The 19,321-nt window shown below is 42.8% G+C and overlaps 2 protein-coding genes across 2 annotated transcripts in view; one reads left to right on the top strand and one right to left on the bottom strand.

Annotated features, from left to right (window-relative positions):
* LOC111871146 overlaps nt 1-19,321 on the bottom strand; it is a 40,867-nt gene that overhangs the window by 10,433 nt on the left and 11,113 nt on the right. Inside the window, exon 2 of the mRNA XM_023864027.2 lies at nt 44-178. Within this exon, the coding sequence (XP_023719795.1) occupies nt 44-121 (78 nt within the window). The 5' untranslated portion in view covers nt 122-178. The remainder of the gene's footprint in view (nt 1-43; nt 179-19,321) is intronic.
* Nucleotides 5,791-19,027, top strand: LOC117282835. Its single transcript, XM_033754123.1, has 7 exons — nt 5,791-5,868; nt 10,866-10,955; nt 12,115-12,204; nt 14,119-14,208; nt 14,804-14,893; nt 16,512-16,601; nt 18,869-19,027. Exons 1-7 carry the CDS (start codon nt 5,791-5,793, stop codon nt 19,025-19,027), a joined length of 687 nt encoding a protein of 228 aa, XP_033610014.1.

Raw genomic sequence — 19,321 nt, 5'->3', positions numbered from 1 at the left:
AGACAGGGGCTTCGCAAATCTACCACCGTCTCTGTTTAATTACCTTTTTGGAATTGATTTTGAGACCTCTGAACCGCCTGCTGGTTCCCTGCACTTGTGGGCCAGATGAACAGCCTTCCATTGCTGCTAAATTAAACTACTTTTCACTTTAAATGACACCGTCTTCTTTCTTCTAAGTCTGGAATATAAATACACGTCGTTACTTTAGAAACCACGAAATGGGAACATTTTCGTCGAAAGAGGTCAATATCCCAGCAACGACGGAATTTCAACAGCTTTCGCATGGAAACAGGGAAGCGAAGCTGACATAACAAACGTCTTCAAACCTATGAGAAAAAGGTGTCATTGCTTTTATAATAATTATTATCTGTGTGGCCGGCCATTGAAAAAATGCACAATTCTAATAAGAGACAAGTTGAAACTCACTGACAATCCTCGCAATTGCACTGTAGAGCTCTGATGTGTGTATTACCTAGCTACTGTGTCCATCGTCTGTTTGATAGGACTGATCTCAACATTACAGGCAACATCATCGTTTGTTTCCACGGATTTACTTAACAATGCGGCTGAAAGCGTGGAACAGCTGCTAGGCAACTACTCAGTAAACCCAATTTCTTGGCAAATAATAAGCACGCAATAATAGATGAACTATGGGAAGCTGTTGATATAAACAAGGCACAGTGCAGCTCCTCGTGTTGTTCCTGGTGTAACCGTCCATATTTCATGTCCTTCGACTGCTACTCGACATGTTTCGGTCTCACCAGGATCTTCGGCAGGTGTGTACGTCGTTGCACACAAACTGTAACACTGTTGGCACATTGAAAAAGCGCTACGTACAAAATTAGTTATATTTCAATGTGATGAAAATGTTAAAAAGATATAAAAATTAAACAGTTAAAAAATAAAATGTAATTCAAAATCAAAAATTAAAAAGGTGGGTCCCTTGCTCTGTTTGTTCTGCGTGTTTGTTCACGTTTGGTACCGTCGCGTCTCTTTTGTGTGTGTGTGGACTGTTAACTGTTTAACTTTTTTATTATTTAAAATTCTTCAAATTGTTGAGCACAATGAAAACAATTAATTTTATGCCTAGCGCATGGTCAGTGTACTAACAGTGAAACAGTTTACGTGCAACAAGATACACACCTGACGATGGTCCTGGTGAGACCGAAACATGTCGCATAGCAGTGGTAGGACATAAAAAAATGAGCGTTGATCCAGGAGCCTCAAGGAGAGCTGCACTGAATCCTGTATTTATGTATATATATCAAGTGATAACAATACTACTCTCGAAGCGGTGTTTTCTGTGCAGTCCGTGTTGGAACTATATAAAGAGGACCAACCGGCCAAGTTAGGTGTGTCTGTGAGTGTGTGTGTGTGTGAAAGGGCCAGCCAGTCAGTGAGTGGACGCTCGAGTCNTGGTGGGGTCCAGCGTTTTATGTGTGGGACCTCTGCGCCCCCCCCCCCCCCCCCAATATTGGGGGAGTGACCAGTTGTAGTCCAACCCCTCCTCTCACTGCTCATTGCGTAAAGTTCTTGGAGAAAGCAAAAATATGGTCATGGGTACCGATGGGACCGCAAACCAGGGCGAGGGTCAGCAACAATTTTACCAATAAAAAAAATAATTGAGCCATTCTTCCTCCTGCGAGGACTTTGTCATGGAATTAGAGGAATCTCCGTTGTTAGACGCCGCTTCCTAGCAACGATTAATGAAGACACAGAATACTGTGACAGGATATGACCATTTGCTAGGCAACGGCTAAGTAAAAATAGTTTTCGTTACAACGGATAGCAGCAAACAAATCGTTGCCAGGTAACCAGTTGTAAACACTCAGAAACCGAGCCTTTGCTTGAGAATGAATGCATGGATTCCGACACAAAGCATTCTCGAAGAGCAGAACAGAACGCTTGGAGGTTCTCATGTGAGTCGTGGGAGGCGACGAAAAGGGAAGTCTCAATTCTGAGACAGTAAAATATGGTCGCAAGTCCCAAGGGACTCAGACCCGAGAAAGACTGCGCTGGCAAGGCCCAATAGCATATACAAAAGACAGACCCGTCCTCTCGTCAGAGAAGGCGTCCCACAGAAACAAGACCGTAACTGTCAAACGGTAATAATTAATACCTGGTAATGAGCCCCATTTGGGTGAGAGAGTAAAATATGGTCGCCAGTCCCAANAGAATTACTGACTGACTGACCGTCAGTCGCAATGTGACTTTGACTGAGAGAATAAAATATGGTTGCGAGTCCCACGGGACTCGGACCAGAGAAAGGCCGCGCCGGCAAGGGCCAGCAGCATGTACAAAAGACAGACCCGTCCTCTCGTCAGAGAGGGCGCCGACAAAAAACAAGACCGTAACTGTCTGACAGTAATAAAAATCTGACCGTAAGCCCCAGATGGGTGCTTTATGCCATGACAGAGTGGCCGACTGACTGTCGGTCGTAAAATGAGACTCAGACTCAGCAGGAGAGTGGAGAGAGCCGTAGAAGGAAAAGGAGAACGAAGAGAGGCCTCGGCGGTCAAGATTGGTTGTGTGCTGTAAAGAAGTGCCAATAAATCCAATCACTGAATCCAGAACACATTATTACTAGACTGTGTAGATAAATGAATTTGTAGCTACAAAGTACAAGCGTTAAATAAATGCAATTACCAATACAAATCCCGTATCTAGTCACTAACACGTTACAGTATGCGTCAACGTAAGAATTGTAGAGTTCTACCCCCTGGAACATAATGTCATAGAGTTCTATTTTCTTTCAGCTTCAAGCTAGATAGATTCTTTGTTTTGCTTGACTTAATCTTTGACCCTGAAGATGGATTCAGTACATTTGCGTTATAGGCTGTCCCAGAAGAGAAAACTAATCATAGCCCTCGCTGTGAGAACTGACTCCAACATTGGAGGCGATTTATGTGGGAAATATCCGACTTGCAAGTCTCGTATCCTAGAGCCCAAATCACATATCATAAGTAATACTACACTGGTTACTGATACACGTAGTTAAAAATACGGCAATATATATTTGCAGTGTTCCGTCGGTTTCCATATCTCCAAGCCATAATCAACACCCGTTTCCATGGCAGTTTCCAGCGCATATTTGGCCTCTGAGGGTGGTCCAGCTAATGCTCTTGGTGATGTCTACGGACTGGAACCTTTCGGAATGCCGTGCCTTAACTCAGACGGTTAGTCCGTGGCGGCCGGGTTCTATCCCAGGTCATGTCATCTGTGGCACTTGGACAGGTTTACTCCGAGTGCTTCGTGTTACGCCGGTCATTTCGCATTCCAACAAATGCTCTATACTCATCTATCATTCGCGGCCGGTATAACAGAACCCATTTTGGCCGATATACGAACCGGACTCAGTCTCAACCCATCCCACGCAACATAAGGGACAAAAATTAACTGCCTGGAATGAGGAGCGCCCAGATTCATTTCAGCGCTGTGTGTGAGAGGTCGCAATGCACTGTGGGTTAGAAGCAGACGGAGTGCGGACTCTCGTGTTTATCACTGATGGGATTATACTGGCTTATGTAGCGTACTTTGGGGTTATCAGTAGTCTGATATTTGGTACATAATTTCCTGGCTATCTTATTACAGGTTTTTGAATGTTCCTTCGTATTGTCACGTGTATTAGTGACTATAGACGGGGTTTGGTTTGCAGAATAGATTCATTGACCACATACAGGTTTTAACTACAGAGAACTATAACACTATTGCTGAGTTCCACACTACGGATCACTCCATCCTCTTCTCAGTCTGCTTTCATTAGTCGTTGCTTGGTAACAGCTCTCATCAATGGCCATTCCTCTGCAAAGTTTTCACTAGGCATTTTCTGGTAACGAATCTTAGCGATGGAAATTCTTCAATTTCTGTGCTCACGTCGTGACTGACCGGTGAATATCCCACAACTGAACTCACTCACTATTTACTGAGTCTGAGTCTTATGTTATGGCCGACGGCCATTCGGCCAGTAAAAAAAAAATTATCCCTGTAACAGGCCATGGAGGCCCATAGGGTTGTGAGACGTCGAGGGTCCCACATTATCTAGACAATCGGCTCACAGATGGCGGTAGGGTTGTAAGCCTTAAGCGCCGGCAGCCTTTTACCCCAGGAAGATTCCTAGTGCTCATTTCTGTTAGAGGCTGAGTCAGCCCCAGGGCCATAGTGAGGCTGGAAAGATTAGGGCAACCAACTACGCTACCGCGTGCCCCCATTCGGCCATTATGCCTTGGAATAAAACATTCATCTGGGGCTTACAACCAGATTTTTGTTACTGTCATACAGATGTGGGTTCTTTGATGTGGGGCGCTCTCTCTGACGAGATGACGGGTATTTCGTTTACAATTGCCGCTGGTCCTCGCCAGCGCAGTCATTTTCGGGTACGAGTTCAGTAGGACTTCTGATAAAATTTTACTGTCTCAAATTCGAGACTTCCTCTTTCGTCGCCTCCTACTACTCGCAGGGCTACGGTGGAGGTATTCGACCACGCCACCACACGGGAACTCTTTATCAACTGACGCTGTCCCTTGCTTATAGCATCTTAGCATGGACCACGCAGAAAAGCCACGTTTCTAACAATACTACGAATGTTGCATACGTATTCGTTGCCGCGGGAAGTGTTTACCGAGCCGTTGCCTAGAAACAGCTCTGGTATATTTACTTATCTCGCAGTCGTTGCATAGCAACGGTTCTATACATGCCACAGTAAATTGTTAGGGACAGTTTTATGATAGACACTGCCCTCGGTCGTTGCAATCTATAGCTTATAAGTACATTTTTTGATAATAATGTTTTCTTTATGGAAGTACGTGGATGGAAGTACATTGGTTAATAAAACTGTGCACAGAAATAGTCCTTATTGGCCACTGTTTGCTTCACGGATACTGCCAAACTTGCGAAAAGTTAGTTTCTGCGGTTTCAATGCAAAACCTACTTTATAGTAATTACAACAAATACACAATTATTTTGGTTCCTACGTATTCACTAGACGCTACATAGTAACGAACCTTAACAACGAAAGTTAACCAGCTTCTGCGTTCACGTCTTTACTCTTCGAGCACCAGATAGCGACTAGCTCGAAAATTTAAATGCTCTTCAATAATTAAAAAACTGAAGAGTTGACAGTCCACACACACAACAGCGACGTGACGATACCGAGAAATACACAAGCACACAGGATCAACAGAGCATGTACGTGACAGTAAGAGGCCCGCCACAGCACACGACCTTCTAATTACTAATTTCTAATTAATTTTTATTTCTTGATTGCTTAACTATACATATATATATTTTTTTATTATTATTTTGAATATGAATAGCATGGAGAACTTCGGTGAAGCCTTGTTTATATCATCCGCTTCCAACAGTTCTATTATTGCGTGTGTATCCGCTGCCCCGAAAATAAGTTTACTGAACCGTTACGTAGCAACGGCTCCCTCCTTCAGTTCCACTATTCCGGCATTCAGCCGTCATCTCAAAATGTTATAGTTCTTGACGGTAAGGCAGAAATACATATGTCATTCTGCTTAATTAATTACGTACCACGAAATAAGGTCGCAATAGGGAATGACTCGCCTTTTCCTCGTAGGTTTAAAGACGTTTTGTTATGTCAGCTTCGCTTCCCTGTTTCCATGCGAAAGCTGTTGAAATTCCGTCGTTGCTGGGATATTGACCTCTTTCGACGAAAATGTTACCATTTCGTGGTTTCTAAGGTAACGGCGTGTATTTATATTCCAGACTTAGAAGAAAGAAGACGGTGTCATTTAAAGTGAAAAGAAGCAGTTTAATTTAGCAGCAATGGAAGGCTGTTCATCTGGCCCACAAGTGCAGGGAAAAAGCAGGCAGTTCCGAGGTTTCAAAACCAAGTCAAAAAAGGTAATTAAACAGAGACGGTGGTAGATTTGCGAAGCCCCTCTCTCCCAAGTATGATTATATAGTCGTATATATGTATATACATCGCGTGAGACTTATATTAAGATGATTAACTTTTATAACGTGATCACTGATTTAATATTACAACTTATAGGCCATAGGTACATCTGAAATACTAACTGGTTCAGCAATTAGAAGTGATGTGAAGAGAGAAGAGTTTTCTGTGGCGTTCGCTCCTTGTATGTCAAGGGTTTGCGACCTCTGTTTAGCTGTGTGCTCATGCACTGCCCCCGGGTACGCAACGATTCGTTGCATCAGATGAAACTTTCGGAATGAATCGGATTTAATTTGAAACTCCTTGAATCTGATTACAAACTTATAAAAAAACACGTAAATACACAAGTCATTGGCACTGTTTGTGGTGCCTTGACGGTTCACTTGCCGCGTACATTTCATAAGCGTTCAGTGCTCATCACCCGGGTAACTGTGATGTATGCGCGCGCACTCGCCATCTCTCGACTTGGCTGGGGGATCGGCTGGCACGATTCTTTTTCTCAGTGACATTAGTGGTAGCCGAATTCGCCAAGGGATCAGGCTTTGTTATTTTAAGATATGATATGGATTGGACCACACTGGCGTGGGAAGAGGATCAGTCCCTTGATGAAAGTGGGAACATTTCTCTGAGACCATTCCGAAATAATTAAGACGTCAGACGTCTTTTTACAAATCAATTTAATATCCACAAAATACTGGTACCTGGGTTCAAGATCGTTCTCATTTCTGTCACAGAAGTTGAAATTCGCCCTCATCTTAGGATCCGTGACACAAGTAGCAATAATGGTTCGTACTTAATGATTGTAACCAGATATAACGATACACAAAACGAATGACTGTAATTTCAAGACAACTGCCTTCACACAATTTCACATTACGTCATGGTCGCCTCCTTCAGAATCAATTCTAATTCATTATTAACAGTTCACACTCTCTTCGGACGAGTTATTATGGGTTGATAACTTCGTTATTAAATAGACTAAACTGAAATCAAGTTTATATAAGTGTTCTGTACATACAAACGCAAGTAATTATCATGACACCACTAATAGCAACAACAACTCTAACAGGAAGGCCGCGCCATAGCTCAAGCGGTTAGTCGCTGGCTTCCCATCGCGGCGGCCCGGGTTCGATCCCGGGTCTGGTCAAGTGGGATTTGTGGTGGACAAAGTGGCGCTGGGGCAGGTTTTCTCCGAGTACTTCGGGTTCCCCTGCCAATCTTCATTCCACCAATTGCTCCACAATCACCCTCACCTATCATCTGGGGCTGGTACAATAGGCCAGAATTGGCCGCAGTACAAGGGACTTAGTCCCACCCCACTAGCAATAAAAAAAAGTCTAACAGAACATTCACGTCTGTGAACAGGTCGGGCGCTACTGTAGACGAAAAGTGTATCCTCGCTTGAAGACTGGCTCCAAAACTGCGGCAGCTAAAACGAAAAGAACTGCAATACGAGTAAGTACACGGCAAGTTTGTCAAAACCAGAGGGAAGGAAGAAACCTCGTCAGAAGTCTCTCAGACCCGCCTGGCTTAACTTTAATACTAACTGTACGTGTACAGAAAGACTGGCTTTTCAGTCGGACCGAAGCTTCACAATGTTGTCTAGGCTATGACACCATGTAACGTGGTAGGATATCATTCAAGTTCGATGCGTTGATTTGCTCCCATCATCAGTACACAAATTCCAGACAACCCAATTCCTAACCTTCGGTGCCACAATATGTATTGCCGCGTGTTGTCTATGTCACGCGACAAATAACTTCAAGCAGAACTCGGATTTGGCGAATGTTTATTGGGCACTCGCTTTTACACTTACGCAATTCACAGCTCTCGGTCAAGTGTTCTCGGCGACTGCTAGACTTGAACTAACTCGTCTGTCAAAGTCAAAGTCACATTGCGACTGATGGTCAGTCAGTCTGTCTGTCTTGGTGTCGAGCCCCGACTGGGGCTCATGACCAGATCTGTTTTTTCCTTATATGAAAATTACTGTCCTGTTCATTTGGGGCGCCCTCTCTCACGAGAGGTCGGGTCTCTCATTTGTCAGTCATAGCCTGTATTAGTAAGCCCACTGTCAGTATTTACATATATTTACAAATTTAATCTTAATTCCTATTTCTATGTATAATATATACAAGGCCTCTGTCAGTCCAGGCTCGGTACAGCAGATTATGCCCTATTTCTAGTAGTATTCGCTACCACGGCAGTCTAGTCACTTGAACGGTCGTATGCCTGACCGCCGCCAAGTTTAAGCCTCTTATACTTTCTGTGTCGGGCTTCGCCTTGTCCGATGTTGCGAACATTCTCATTTGCATGATTTTGTATGCCTTCTGCTTGTTTCCTGCATAATTTTGTTATACAGTCATAAACGTACGAGATTTTAAATGCCATGTGCAAATCGCGGACCGGTGTGCGCCTTGGATTGTCAATGGTGCGGAGAACCTTGTTTTGCAGGCGCTGCAATTTCACTAGATGGGTGTCTGCCGCGACTGCAAAACAGGTACATTGAACCCCCTTACATAGGCCTCTCGCGGACCACAAAGAAAACAGCGTACAGTGTTGGAACGTGTTTACCGACCGATTGTGTAGCAACGGTCGCGGCACGGACTCCATACAAAACGCCGCACTCCCATTGTTGCCTTGCGTGTATTCGGTCTCGAGGCGCTTCGGTCAGTTACCTAGCAACGCTGTTTCCATTTACGTTACAGTACCTTCGACACAAAGCGAGCCTCGAAGTTCGAAACACATCTCTCCCAGTACTCCAAGTAAACGAGCAGGTCCTTCTAGCGTTAAAAACTGTGAAAGTCTTTGTTAATTATATCGTTTGACAGAATCCTCGCGGCATCCGAGAGCAAAACATCTCTGCAGCAGATCCTTTCCTCTATGACAGAGCGCTGCTCTCCTTTGCGTGTCGCTATTCTTAATATGAAAGAGCTAGTCTAAGCTGCGAGGTGTCGAAGACAACGGGTCAGGGTACTTGCTTGAGAAGAGACGTAAAAGTACATTTCCCTCGGAATTATTTCAACATCCGCCAACCCTGTCTTTAAACTCGGTGTATCTGCCAAGAAACACACAGACTGTTCCCGATGCTGTGATTATGTTAACCGTAGTTAGAACGAATTTTTTCGGGCGGTTCTTTCAACGACAAAGCTCTAAATGTGTACAAAGGGTGTAGTTGATCTGAATTTCTGCTAGGATTCTGACTATACTCACCGAGGATTCCCATTATATTTTTGGGCAAACAGAAAAATAACGAGACATAGCCTTGAATTCGGCAAGCGTCTCGATACCTTAGTCGGCATAGCTACAGCTAAGGGCAGAATGGCCTTTCTTCGATTCTCGGCAGAGCAAGAATTTCTTCTTCTCCACAAAGTCCAGGTCACCCTTCTTTTTAACGTAGAATTCGGGAAGAAAGAATAAATTTGTTTTCATGAAAGTAAGATAGGACAGAAATTTGCTCCCTAATGTCTATTTACATGTATGGATATTATACGTTCCAACCGAGGCCGCGTCACAGCTCAAGCAGTTAGTCACTGGCTTCCCACCGCGGCGGCCCGGGTTCGATCCCGGGTCTGGTCAAGTGGGTTTTGTGGTGGACAAAGTGGCGCTGGGGTAGGTTTTCTCCGCGTACTTCGGTTTCCCTTGCCAATGTTCATTCCACCAAATTCTCCACCATAATAATCACCCGGGGTAGGTACAGTAGGCCAAGCAGTGGCCGCCGTGCCGAGTGGACCCAACTGGACTCCACCCCCCACTATATGTTCCAAACACTACATGATAGTGTTCTTAATACTCACTGTGGTTAGAAGCATAAATTCTAGTTTTCCAGTTATATATCACGGTAACACGTGACACATATCAATACCGTGTACTGTGTTTACAAGAGCTCATGGCATAATGGCCACTCTCAATCGACATGTGTTTATAAAACGGTTGTCTTTTCTGGCGTGAAATTGTATGGTGGAGAGCAGTTTTCAAGGCCCCAGTTACACGGAGATTTTTCTGGAGGCAGCAAGATCACTTTGTTGAGAACTCAAAACGTTGGGGCGAGACAAAGTATAGTCCTTGGTTCTTTAATATTGGTGCTGGGTATGAGACTATGGAAGACACTCAGGAAAACTGTACTCTTAAATAATCGTGGAGGAGGAAAACACTGAACACAGTGTAGCGCCAGTAAAGGTAGACTTGAAAGGATTCTGACGATGGTGTATACTGTACTTCTTTTGGCTTGTTTTGGATTTCATCGTATGGTATGTAAAAGATAAAAGAGCACGACGTTTCGGAGATTGGACGGGCTCAACTGAGTAGGCTTATCCTTCCCCACCCACCTGAAGACGGAGACAGATCCAGTCTCCGAAACGTCGTGGTCTTTTGTCTTTTACATACCAGACGATGAAGTCCAAAACAAGCCAAAAGAAGTTCGGCAGTAAAGGGTTATATTGATAACTTACGAGTGCGTCCAAACTGTAAATGTGCATAAGGGAAATGAATACGTGTCAAATGTGATTCATTTTCTGCAATAAGTGGACGCCACTGGTTTAGCCGTGTAAAAATGCTAGCGTGAAATATATTACATGTAATTTGGTGTAACTCTGTAGATTTTGGTGGCAGAACTACACTCGAATGTTTATTACACGGACGGTGTTAATTTTGAATCTATGCCAGAAGTAACACTGTTTCCACTCAGCAAATTCCTGGCTTTATAGGCAACTGCGGTCGCAGAATTTGAGTGTGCCACAGCCACATATTCCAGAATCATTTCTAGTTCACTATTATTTCTTCTGACTGTCATCGGACGGGTGACTTATTATGACTTTGAAGTTTAGTTATATTCACATTAAACAGAAATTAATTGTATGTAAGTGAACAGTAAATAACAAGGCAAGTTTTATCATGGCACCACTACTAATATCAATAAGTGCAACACAATATTCACGTCTGTTGACAGTTTGGTGGCTACTGTAAGGAAGAAGTGTACCCGTGCGTGAAGAGCGGCCTTAGCACTGCGGCAGCCAAAACAAAAACCACTGGAATAAAGGTAAGCAGAACAACCACAATTAGAGTTAATCAGAACCAGACTGAGTACAAAACTTCGTCAGAATCCTGAAAGAAACGTCTGTCCCTCTTCCGAACCTGTAATTCTGACCGCACATGTCTAGATACGCGGTCACACTTTATTTGACTCTTGGTTTCTCAAATGTTTTTAAGTTTCAAACTCTTATTAATCAGATGATGACACTGTCACGTGGCAGGGTATCGGTCAAGTTCGATGAAGTGATTTACTTCCAAATATCAGAACACAAATGCGAGACAACCTAGAGGCTAAACCTCGTATACAAAATATTTGAATCTTCTTTCAAGGTTAGCCTCGTTCGAGGGATCATAAAATGAGTCTCCCTTACGGCGTGAATGCACAATCCTCAGGTCCAAATACAGTTTGTAATATGGAAAAATATGCTGAGTTGATCCTGCTCGAATTCTAGCGCCATATCGTGTAGGGCAGCTTAAAACTCCCCATTTTCTTGGAGGTAGCCTAAACTCCTGGTAGGACAACCCATGCAGCACAAGTCAAAACACGAGGGTCGCACGAAATATAGTCCCCAGTTCTATATCTTGAGTGCTGGGTGTGAGGTTAACGAAAACACCACGGAAAAGTTACACTTAAGGGAAAATGGAGGAGTCCAAGACCGGAACAGGATTGAAACGTCACTAAAGAGAATATTGACACGATATCAGGGCGTCCAAGTGGTGGAAATATAGGCTATATCGGAACTGAATACATGTTGAATGTGTTTTAGTCTCTTCCACTAGGTGGGCGCCACTGGTTCAACTGCTTGAAACTCCTAGCGAAAAATATACTCCATGTGATTGTGCAAACACTTTAAAATATTTTGGCGCAGCGGTAAACCTCCTTTCTTGCGCAGGATTTGGAATACATGCCGGATGTAATACTCAATTCATTCACGTAGTTCGTGAATTTCCAAGCAAATGCCGTCAGAGAATTTTACGTTATGTTTAACTGTTCGCACTCATCGGACGAGTGACAATCTTCATATTCGTTGTGGCACTGTCACTATACAAACTAAACATAAATCACGTGTATGTGAGTGCACTGTGGATAAGAAGGCAAGTAATTATCATGGCACCAACACCTACATAAGTGAATTTTATAACAGAATATTCACGTCTGTTGACAGTTTGGTGGCGTCTGTAAGCGAAAAGTGTACCCGTGCGTGAAGAGCGGCCTTAGCACTGCGGCAGCCAAAACCAAAAGCACTGGAATAAAGGTAAGCAGAACAACCACAATTAGAGTTAAGCAGAACCGGAAGGAGTACAAAACTTCGTCAGAATCCTGAAAGAAACGTCTGTCCCTCTTTCGAACCTGTAATTCTGACTGCACATGTCTAGACAGACCGCCACACTTTATTTGACTCTTGTTTCCTCAAATGCGAACAAGATTCGAACTGCTACTCATCGTATGATGACACCGTGTCACGCGTGTTTTGCCCCAGGTTATTAATGGGTATGATTTTATTTAACAAGGGATTGATTTTATGTTTAATTTATTAGAAAATATCTAAAGTTTTATAAACTGAAATACGTTAGGTGAACCACAGGTTGGCCGGTCCGAAACCATGTAAAGATCACCTTCAGACGTAGCACGTTCTGCAGCCAACCGGTTTCAGTTGTAGAGTTTATGGAAATTGCTCACAAATAGGATGAACGACAGAAGCAAGTCTCGCTTTCGCACTGTGGGCAGGCTATGGGCCAGGAGGCATCTACCGATTTTAGGATTTTGAATGAACAGAATTTTTATGATGTTGAATTTTGGGGGTTCGGACAGGAGAAGCCGCCAGTACTCTGATTTTGGGAGTCGCTCAGAACAGTCGTGAGGTAGGAAAGAGACGGGATGGCGTCAGATGTGAACACTGTCAACCACTTTTGTAAGCGTGAGGACCTTCCTGTGTGTGGATCACTGACAGCTGTCAATATATAATTCTGGTTCAATGATTTTGGTTGGTCAATGAAATTTTAAGATAAAATTGATTAAATGATCTTAACGTATAAACTTTGGAATGTAAAAGATTAATTTTGATTTATTGGGTGATTATGAGAATGTACAGATTTTGATTTATTAAGTGATGAGTAAGATGCAAGAATTTGGTTTGGCACTCATAATTAAATTTAGGACGTAACATTTTATTCTCTAGTTGATTGTTGAAAATGCCTCTTTTGACTCGCTGATTGAGTGTAACGATGGAGAATACGATTTATTGAAGTTAAGGGATGAAATGTGGTTCACTAATCGATGGTTAGCGTACGAACTTTGGGTTAATGTTAAGATATAAATTCTGGTTAGCGAATGATGGTTATTTGGTTCGCTGCTGTTATATGATAACCATGGTTTACAGATTATAGGATATACAATTTGGTTTGTGTTATGAAGGGTTGGAAGATCATGGGTAGTCAATTTCAAGAAGTTAAAGTAGAGTGTATAATAGCAGACAGTGTATGTTAAGAGGGTGGTATATATGTACTTGTTGATTTTATTATATTTGTTCTCGTTTTCATATAATGAGTGTTTATTACTGTATTAACAATAATTAATTCATTGGGCGAAATATAAGCGATCTGATGACAATTAGATGAAATATTCTAAAGTTTGATGGTGGCAGCGTTGGAATAAAAATGAGAACTTTGGGTGCCACCCCCGCATTCGTAGTAATGAATTGGTCGAAAGGACTGCGGAACAATAATTTGATGGCAGAGGTGAGATATAATAAGAATTTTTGTGTCGCAATTTTGGTCACAAAACACGTAGTAGGGTACCGATCAAGTTCGATGAAGCGATTTCCTTCGAAATATCAGTACACAGATGAAAGACAACCTAGAGGCTAAACTTCGAAAACAAAATATTTTAATCTTCCTGCAAGGAGAGCCTCAGAATTCGATACACTTTTCATCCACCATTCCAAGGACACGAGCCTTTCTTACCCGTGTTAAATGCTGGGAAAGGCTTTGTTATTTATATCGTTTGACAACACATCAACTGTGCTCGGAAGCAGCGAACTCTGCAGAGGATCCTCCCTCCTATACGAGAACGCTGCCCTCCTTTATGCATCCACATACGAAAGCAAGTTTTATCATGGCACCACTACCAATATCAATACGTGTAACACAATATTCACGTCTGTTGACAGTTTGGTGGCTTCTGTAAGCGAAAAGTGTACCCGCGCGTGAAGAGCGGCCTTAGCACTGCGGCAGCCAAAACCAAAACCACTGGAATAAAGGTAAGCAGAACAACCACAATTAGAGTTAAGCAGAACCGGAGGGAGTTCAAAACTTCGTCAGAATCCTGAAAGAAACGTCTGTCCCTCTTTCGAACCTGTAATTCTGACTGCACATGTCTAGATAGACAGCCACACTTTGACTCTTGTATTCTCAAATATTTTCAAGGTTCAAACTTGATTAATCAGATGATGACACTGTCACGTGGTAGGGTATCGGTCAAGTTCGATGAAGTGATTTCCTTACAAACATCGATACACAAATGGGAGAAAAACTAGAGGCTACACCTCGAAGACAAAATATTTGAATCTTCCTGCAAGGGGAGCCTCAAAATTCGATACGCATCTCTTCCACCATTCCAAGGACTCGAGCCATTCATACCCGTGTTAACTACAGGGAAACACTTTGTTATTTATGTTATCTGACAGCCCCGTTCTACCACTCCGTCCGGTTGTCGGCGGGGAAGAATTTTCCTCACTTCACTAAATATAAATCACGTGTATGTGGGTGTACTGCAAATAAGAAGGCAAGTAATTATCATGGCACCAACACCTATGTAAGTGAATTTTATAACACAATATTCACGTCTGTTGACAGTTTGGTGGCTACTGCAAGGAAGAAGTGTACCCGCGCGTGAAGAGCGGCCTTAGCACTGCGGCAGCCAAAACAAAAACCACTGGAATAAAGGTAAGCAGAACAACCACAATTAGAGTTAATCAGAACCAGAAGGAGTTAAAAACTTCGTCAGAATCCTGAAAGAAACGTCTGTCCCTCTTTCGAACCCGTAATTCTGACTGCACATGTCTAGATACGCGGCCACACTTTATTTGACTCTTGGTTTCTCAAATGTTTTCAAGGTTCAAACTTGATTAATCAGATGATGACACTGTCACGTGGCAGGGTATCGGTCAAGTTCGATGAAGTGATTTCCTTCCAAACATCAGTACACAAATGCGAGACAACCCTCTCACTAAACTTCGAAGATAAAAAATTTGAACTTTCCTGCGAGGGGAGCCTTGTTCGAGGGCTCATAAAATGAGTCTCCCTTACGGCGTGAACGCACAAACCTCAGGTCCAAATAGAGCTTATAATATAGAAAAATATGCTGAGTTGATCCTGCTCGAATTCTAGCGCCATATCGTGTAGGGCAGCTTACAGCTCCCCATTTACTCGAAGGTAGCCTAAACTCCTGGTAGGACAACCCATGCCGCACAAGTCAAAACACGAGGGTCACACGAAATATAGTCCCCAGTTCTATATCTTGAGTGCTGGGTGTGAGGGTAACGAAAACACCACGGAAAATTTACACTTAAGGAAAAATGGAGGAGTCCAAGACCGAAACAGGATTGAAGCGTCACTAAAGAGACTATTGACACGATATCAGGGCGTCCAAGTGGTGGAAATATAGGCTATATCGGAACTGAATACGATAAATGATATAATGATACAAATTCCGTCCCAAGTGCAAACAATATATTATGTGTCCTTGATCTTGTTCCTCTACACTACATGTTTCGGCCTCAGACGGCCATCATCAGGTGTATAACACTCACGTCGCTGTCACACTGCACCCAGTTCAAAGTTTAACATTTAAAACATTTTTCTTGTTATTATCAACATCTACTTCGTTGATATCTGTCTGGATGTAGATTATTTTACACACGTTAATTTTGACGTACCTGTAGTAGCACTATAAAATCTTTAGTTCTAATTTTAAAATCTTTTAAAATTTTTTTTTCTCTAAATTTTAAATTTAAAATTGTTAGGGTTACTCGCCCTATGTCTAAAGTGCTGCAGCGGCTAGTTCTTGTTTCCACACTGTATAGGTGTTATCCTGTGTAGTCTTCCTGTGTGCGTGCCGCTGTTATTCTTTACTACGTGTGTATACATGTTGAATGTGTTTTAGTCTCTTCCACTAGGTGGGCGACACTGGTTCAACCGCCTGAAACTCCAAGCGAAAAATATACTCCACGTGATTGCGCAAACACATTAAAATATTTTGGCGCAGCGGTAAACCTCCTTTCTTGCGCAGGATTTGGAATACATGCCGGATGTAATACTCAATTCATTCACGTAGTTCGTGAATTTCCAAGCAAATGCCGTCAGAGAATTTTATGTTATGTTTAATTGTTCGCACTCATCGGACGAGTGACAATCTTCATATTCGTTGTGGCACTGTCACTATACAAACTAAATATAAATCACTTGTATGTGAGTGTACTGTGAATAAGAAGGCAAGTAATTATCATGGCACCAACACCTATGTAAGTGAATTTTATAACACAATATTCACGTCTGTTGACAGTTTGGTGGCTATTGTAAGGAAGAAGTGTACCCGCGCGTGAAGAGCGGCCTTAGCACTGCGGCAGCCAAAACCAAAAGCACTGGAATAAAGGTAAGCAGAACATCCACAATTAGAGATAATCAGAACCAGAAGGAGTACAAAACTTCGTCAGAATCCTGAAAGAAACGTCAGTCCCCTTGTCGATCCTGCAACTCTAATTGCATGTGCGTAGATGCACAGCCACACTTTGTTCCTCAATCGCGGTGAAGGTTCAAACTGTCATATTTGGGTTATGACACCGTCTGACCTGGCAAGTCATCGATTAATTTCGATGCAACGATTTCCTCCCAAACATCAGTACACGAATTTCATACAACCCAGTGGCTAAATTTGCAGCAAACCGAGCCTCAGATTCCTATCAACCACTCTCTTGACACTCCAAGCACACGAGTCGTTCCTGTGCGTGTTAACTACTGGGAAAGGCTTTCTTATTTACATGGTTTGACAACCCCCACCCCTCAGTGTCCAGGGAACCTTTAGCTTTTCCCTTGAATTTCGCATGAAAAATTCATATTTGTCACGCAGCATATTTCACTGTTTCACACTGAACGCTGTGGTCTGCGGTATGACCTACAGACAGCACCATTAAATCAACTAAAATCCATCAATCTCGAATAGAAGAAGACTAAGGCTCCTGCAGGGACCTCACTCACACACTGACCATGTGACGCATGGTACACCAGGAAGATAAGCGCTTTTACTGTGACGGATCGTGTCCAATGTCCAGCTGCGGTACACTACTTTAAAACTTTAAATATTGTATCTCCTTGATTCACACCAATTCATTTCACAATTCTTCAGACGTGGTAAGATTTATATTAAGTGAGCAACCCTGTTTTCCTGGGAAGTTCAGCCCCGCCAATCATAGCAATACAAGTATATACAGCATTCCGATGAAAGATGGACTGATCCATTTCTGAGTCAAGAAATATCTTTTTTTATCGAGTAAGTAATTTAGGGCACCACCTTGCTCCGTAACGTCCGTTAATGTACGGATGTTATTGGCGTTATGCCCCACACAGTAGTGTCTAGTAGCGACCGCATTGGGAAGCTAATCGTCCAGTTCTTCATCTATATATCATTGTGACAGCTAGTCTGGTAGAGCTTCAACTTATTGGGTATGTACACGTGCTGAAAGAATCACAATCATTCTCACTAGACATGTGTTTGTAGAATGGGGGTTTCCCTTATGGTGTGAAAGGATCATGCTCAGGGTCAAATACAGTTTAGAATCAGAAACATACAATTTAAGTGAAATATGCTGGGTTGACCGTCCTCGAGGTCTACCGCAGTATCGTGGTGTTTGGCTTCGAAAGCCCCAGTTACTTGGAGGGAGCGTAAACTGCTCGTAGTGCAACCCGAAACAATCAATTCAAAACGCAGTGGCGAGACCATCTACATTTTGGGTGTTGAGAATGATGCTAAAAAACACACCTCGCAAAAATTTCCTGTTAACAGACCATGGAGCAGACCAAGACCGACTCGCGGTGTTATCACCAGTAGAGACGTACTGATACGACATCAGTTCATGCAGATGGCGGAAATAAATACATGTTGAATGTGTCTCAATTGGTTGAGGCACTATGCTACACGCCGGAAGGTCCTGAGTTCGAGTCCCTATGTATTGGATTTTTTTTTAATTGACCTAATCCTTCCAGGCACACTATGGCCCTGGGGTAGACTCAACCTCTAACAGAAATGAATACCAGAAATCTTTCTGGGGGTAAAGGGCGGCCGGCGCGTAAGGCTTACAACCTCATCGCCATCTATAAGCCGACTGCCTAGAGAAAATGTGGAAGCCTCGACGTCTCACAGTTCTATGGACCTTCACGGCCTGTTACAGGGACAGGTTTAACTTTTTAGCATATATTTCAATTGTTTACAGTCTGTGTACGCCACTGGTTCAACAGCTTAAAACTCCTAGCGTGCAATATATCCCACGAGCTTCGGCATACACCTGCAAACATATTGGACCAGCAGTAACTTTCCTCCCTTGTATACGGACAATACTCATTTCGAATCTTTGCCGAGTGTGATATTGTTCCCATTCAGGCACTTCGTGGCTCTCCAGGAATTCCCATCACAGAATCCCATATTACGTCATGGCTGCATCTTTCTGAATCTATTCTAATTCATATTGACTGTTCACACTCTGTATTGACTAGTGATTCTTTATGAACTAAACACTTCGTTATTAACTAGACTAAACTGAAATCAGTAATATGTAAGTGTAGCGCAAATAAGAAGGCAAGTAATTATCATGGCACCAACACCTATGTAAGTGAATTTTATAACACAATATTCACGTCTGTTGACAGTTTGGTGGCTACTGTAAGGAAGAAGTGTACCCGCGCGTGAAGAGTGGCCTTAGCACTGCGGCAGGCAAAACCAAAACCACTGGAATAAAGGTAAGCAGAACAACCACAATTAGAGTTAAGCAGAACCGGAAGGAGTTCAAAAGTTCGTCAGAATCCTGAAAGAAACGTCTGTCCCTCTTTCGAACATGTAATTCTGACTGCACATGTCTAGATAGACAGCCACACTTTATTTGACTCCTGTATTCTCAAATGTTTTCAAGGTTCAAACTCCTATTAATCAGATGATGACACTGTCACGTAGCAGGGTATCGGTCAAGTTGGATGAAGTGATTTCCGTCCAATATCAGTAAACAGATGCGAGACAACTCAGTGGGAAACTCAAAAATGCAATATGGTTCTTTACTGCACACCGAAATTTAAAATTCAAACCCATCTCTCCTAACACTGCATGCA

The sequence above is a fragment of the Cryptotermes secundus genome, unplaced genomic scaffold, assembly GCF_002891405.2.
Source record: "Cryptotermes secundus unplaced genomic scaffold, Csec_1.0 scaffold250, whole genome shotgun sequence".
Taxonomy (NCBI): domain Eukaryota; kingdom Metazoa; phylum Arthropoda; class Insecta; order Blattodea; family Kalotermitidae; genus Cryptotermes; species Cryptotermes secundus.
The sequence above is the reverse complement of the archived record's forward strand: the minus strand, read 5'-3'. Positions and strand labels throughout refer to the sequence as shown.

Excerpts from the sequence above, each read along its gene's own strand:
- LOC117282835 (XM_033754123.1), top strand. The coding sequence starts at position 5,791 with ATGGAAGGCTGTTCATCTGGCCCACAAGTGCAGGGAAAAAGCAGGCAG. Across the intron at positions 10,956-12,114 it reads CAAAAACCACTGGAATAAAG|TTTGGTGGCGTCTGTAAGCG; the intron begins GTAAGCAGAACA and ends GTCTGTTGACAG. Across the intron at positions 14,209-14,803 it reads CCAAAACCACTGGAATAAAG|TTTGGTGGCTACTGCAAGGA; the intron begins GTAAGCAGAACA and ends GTCTGTTGACAG.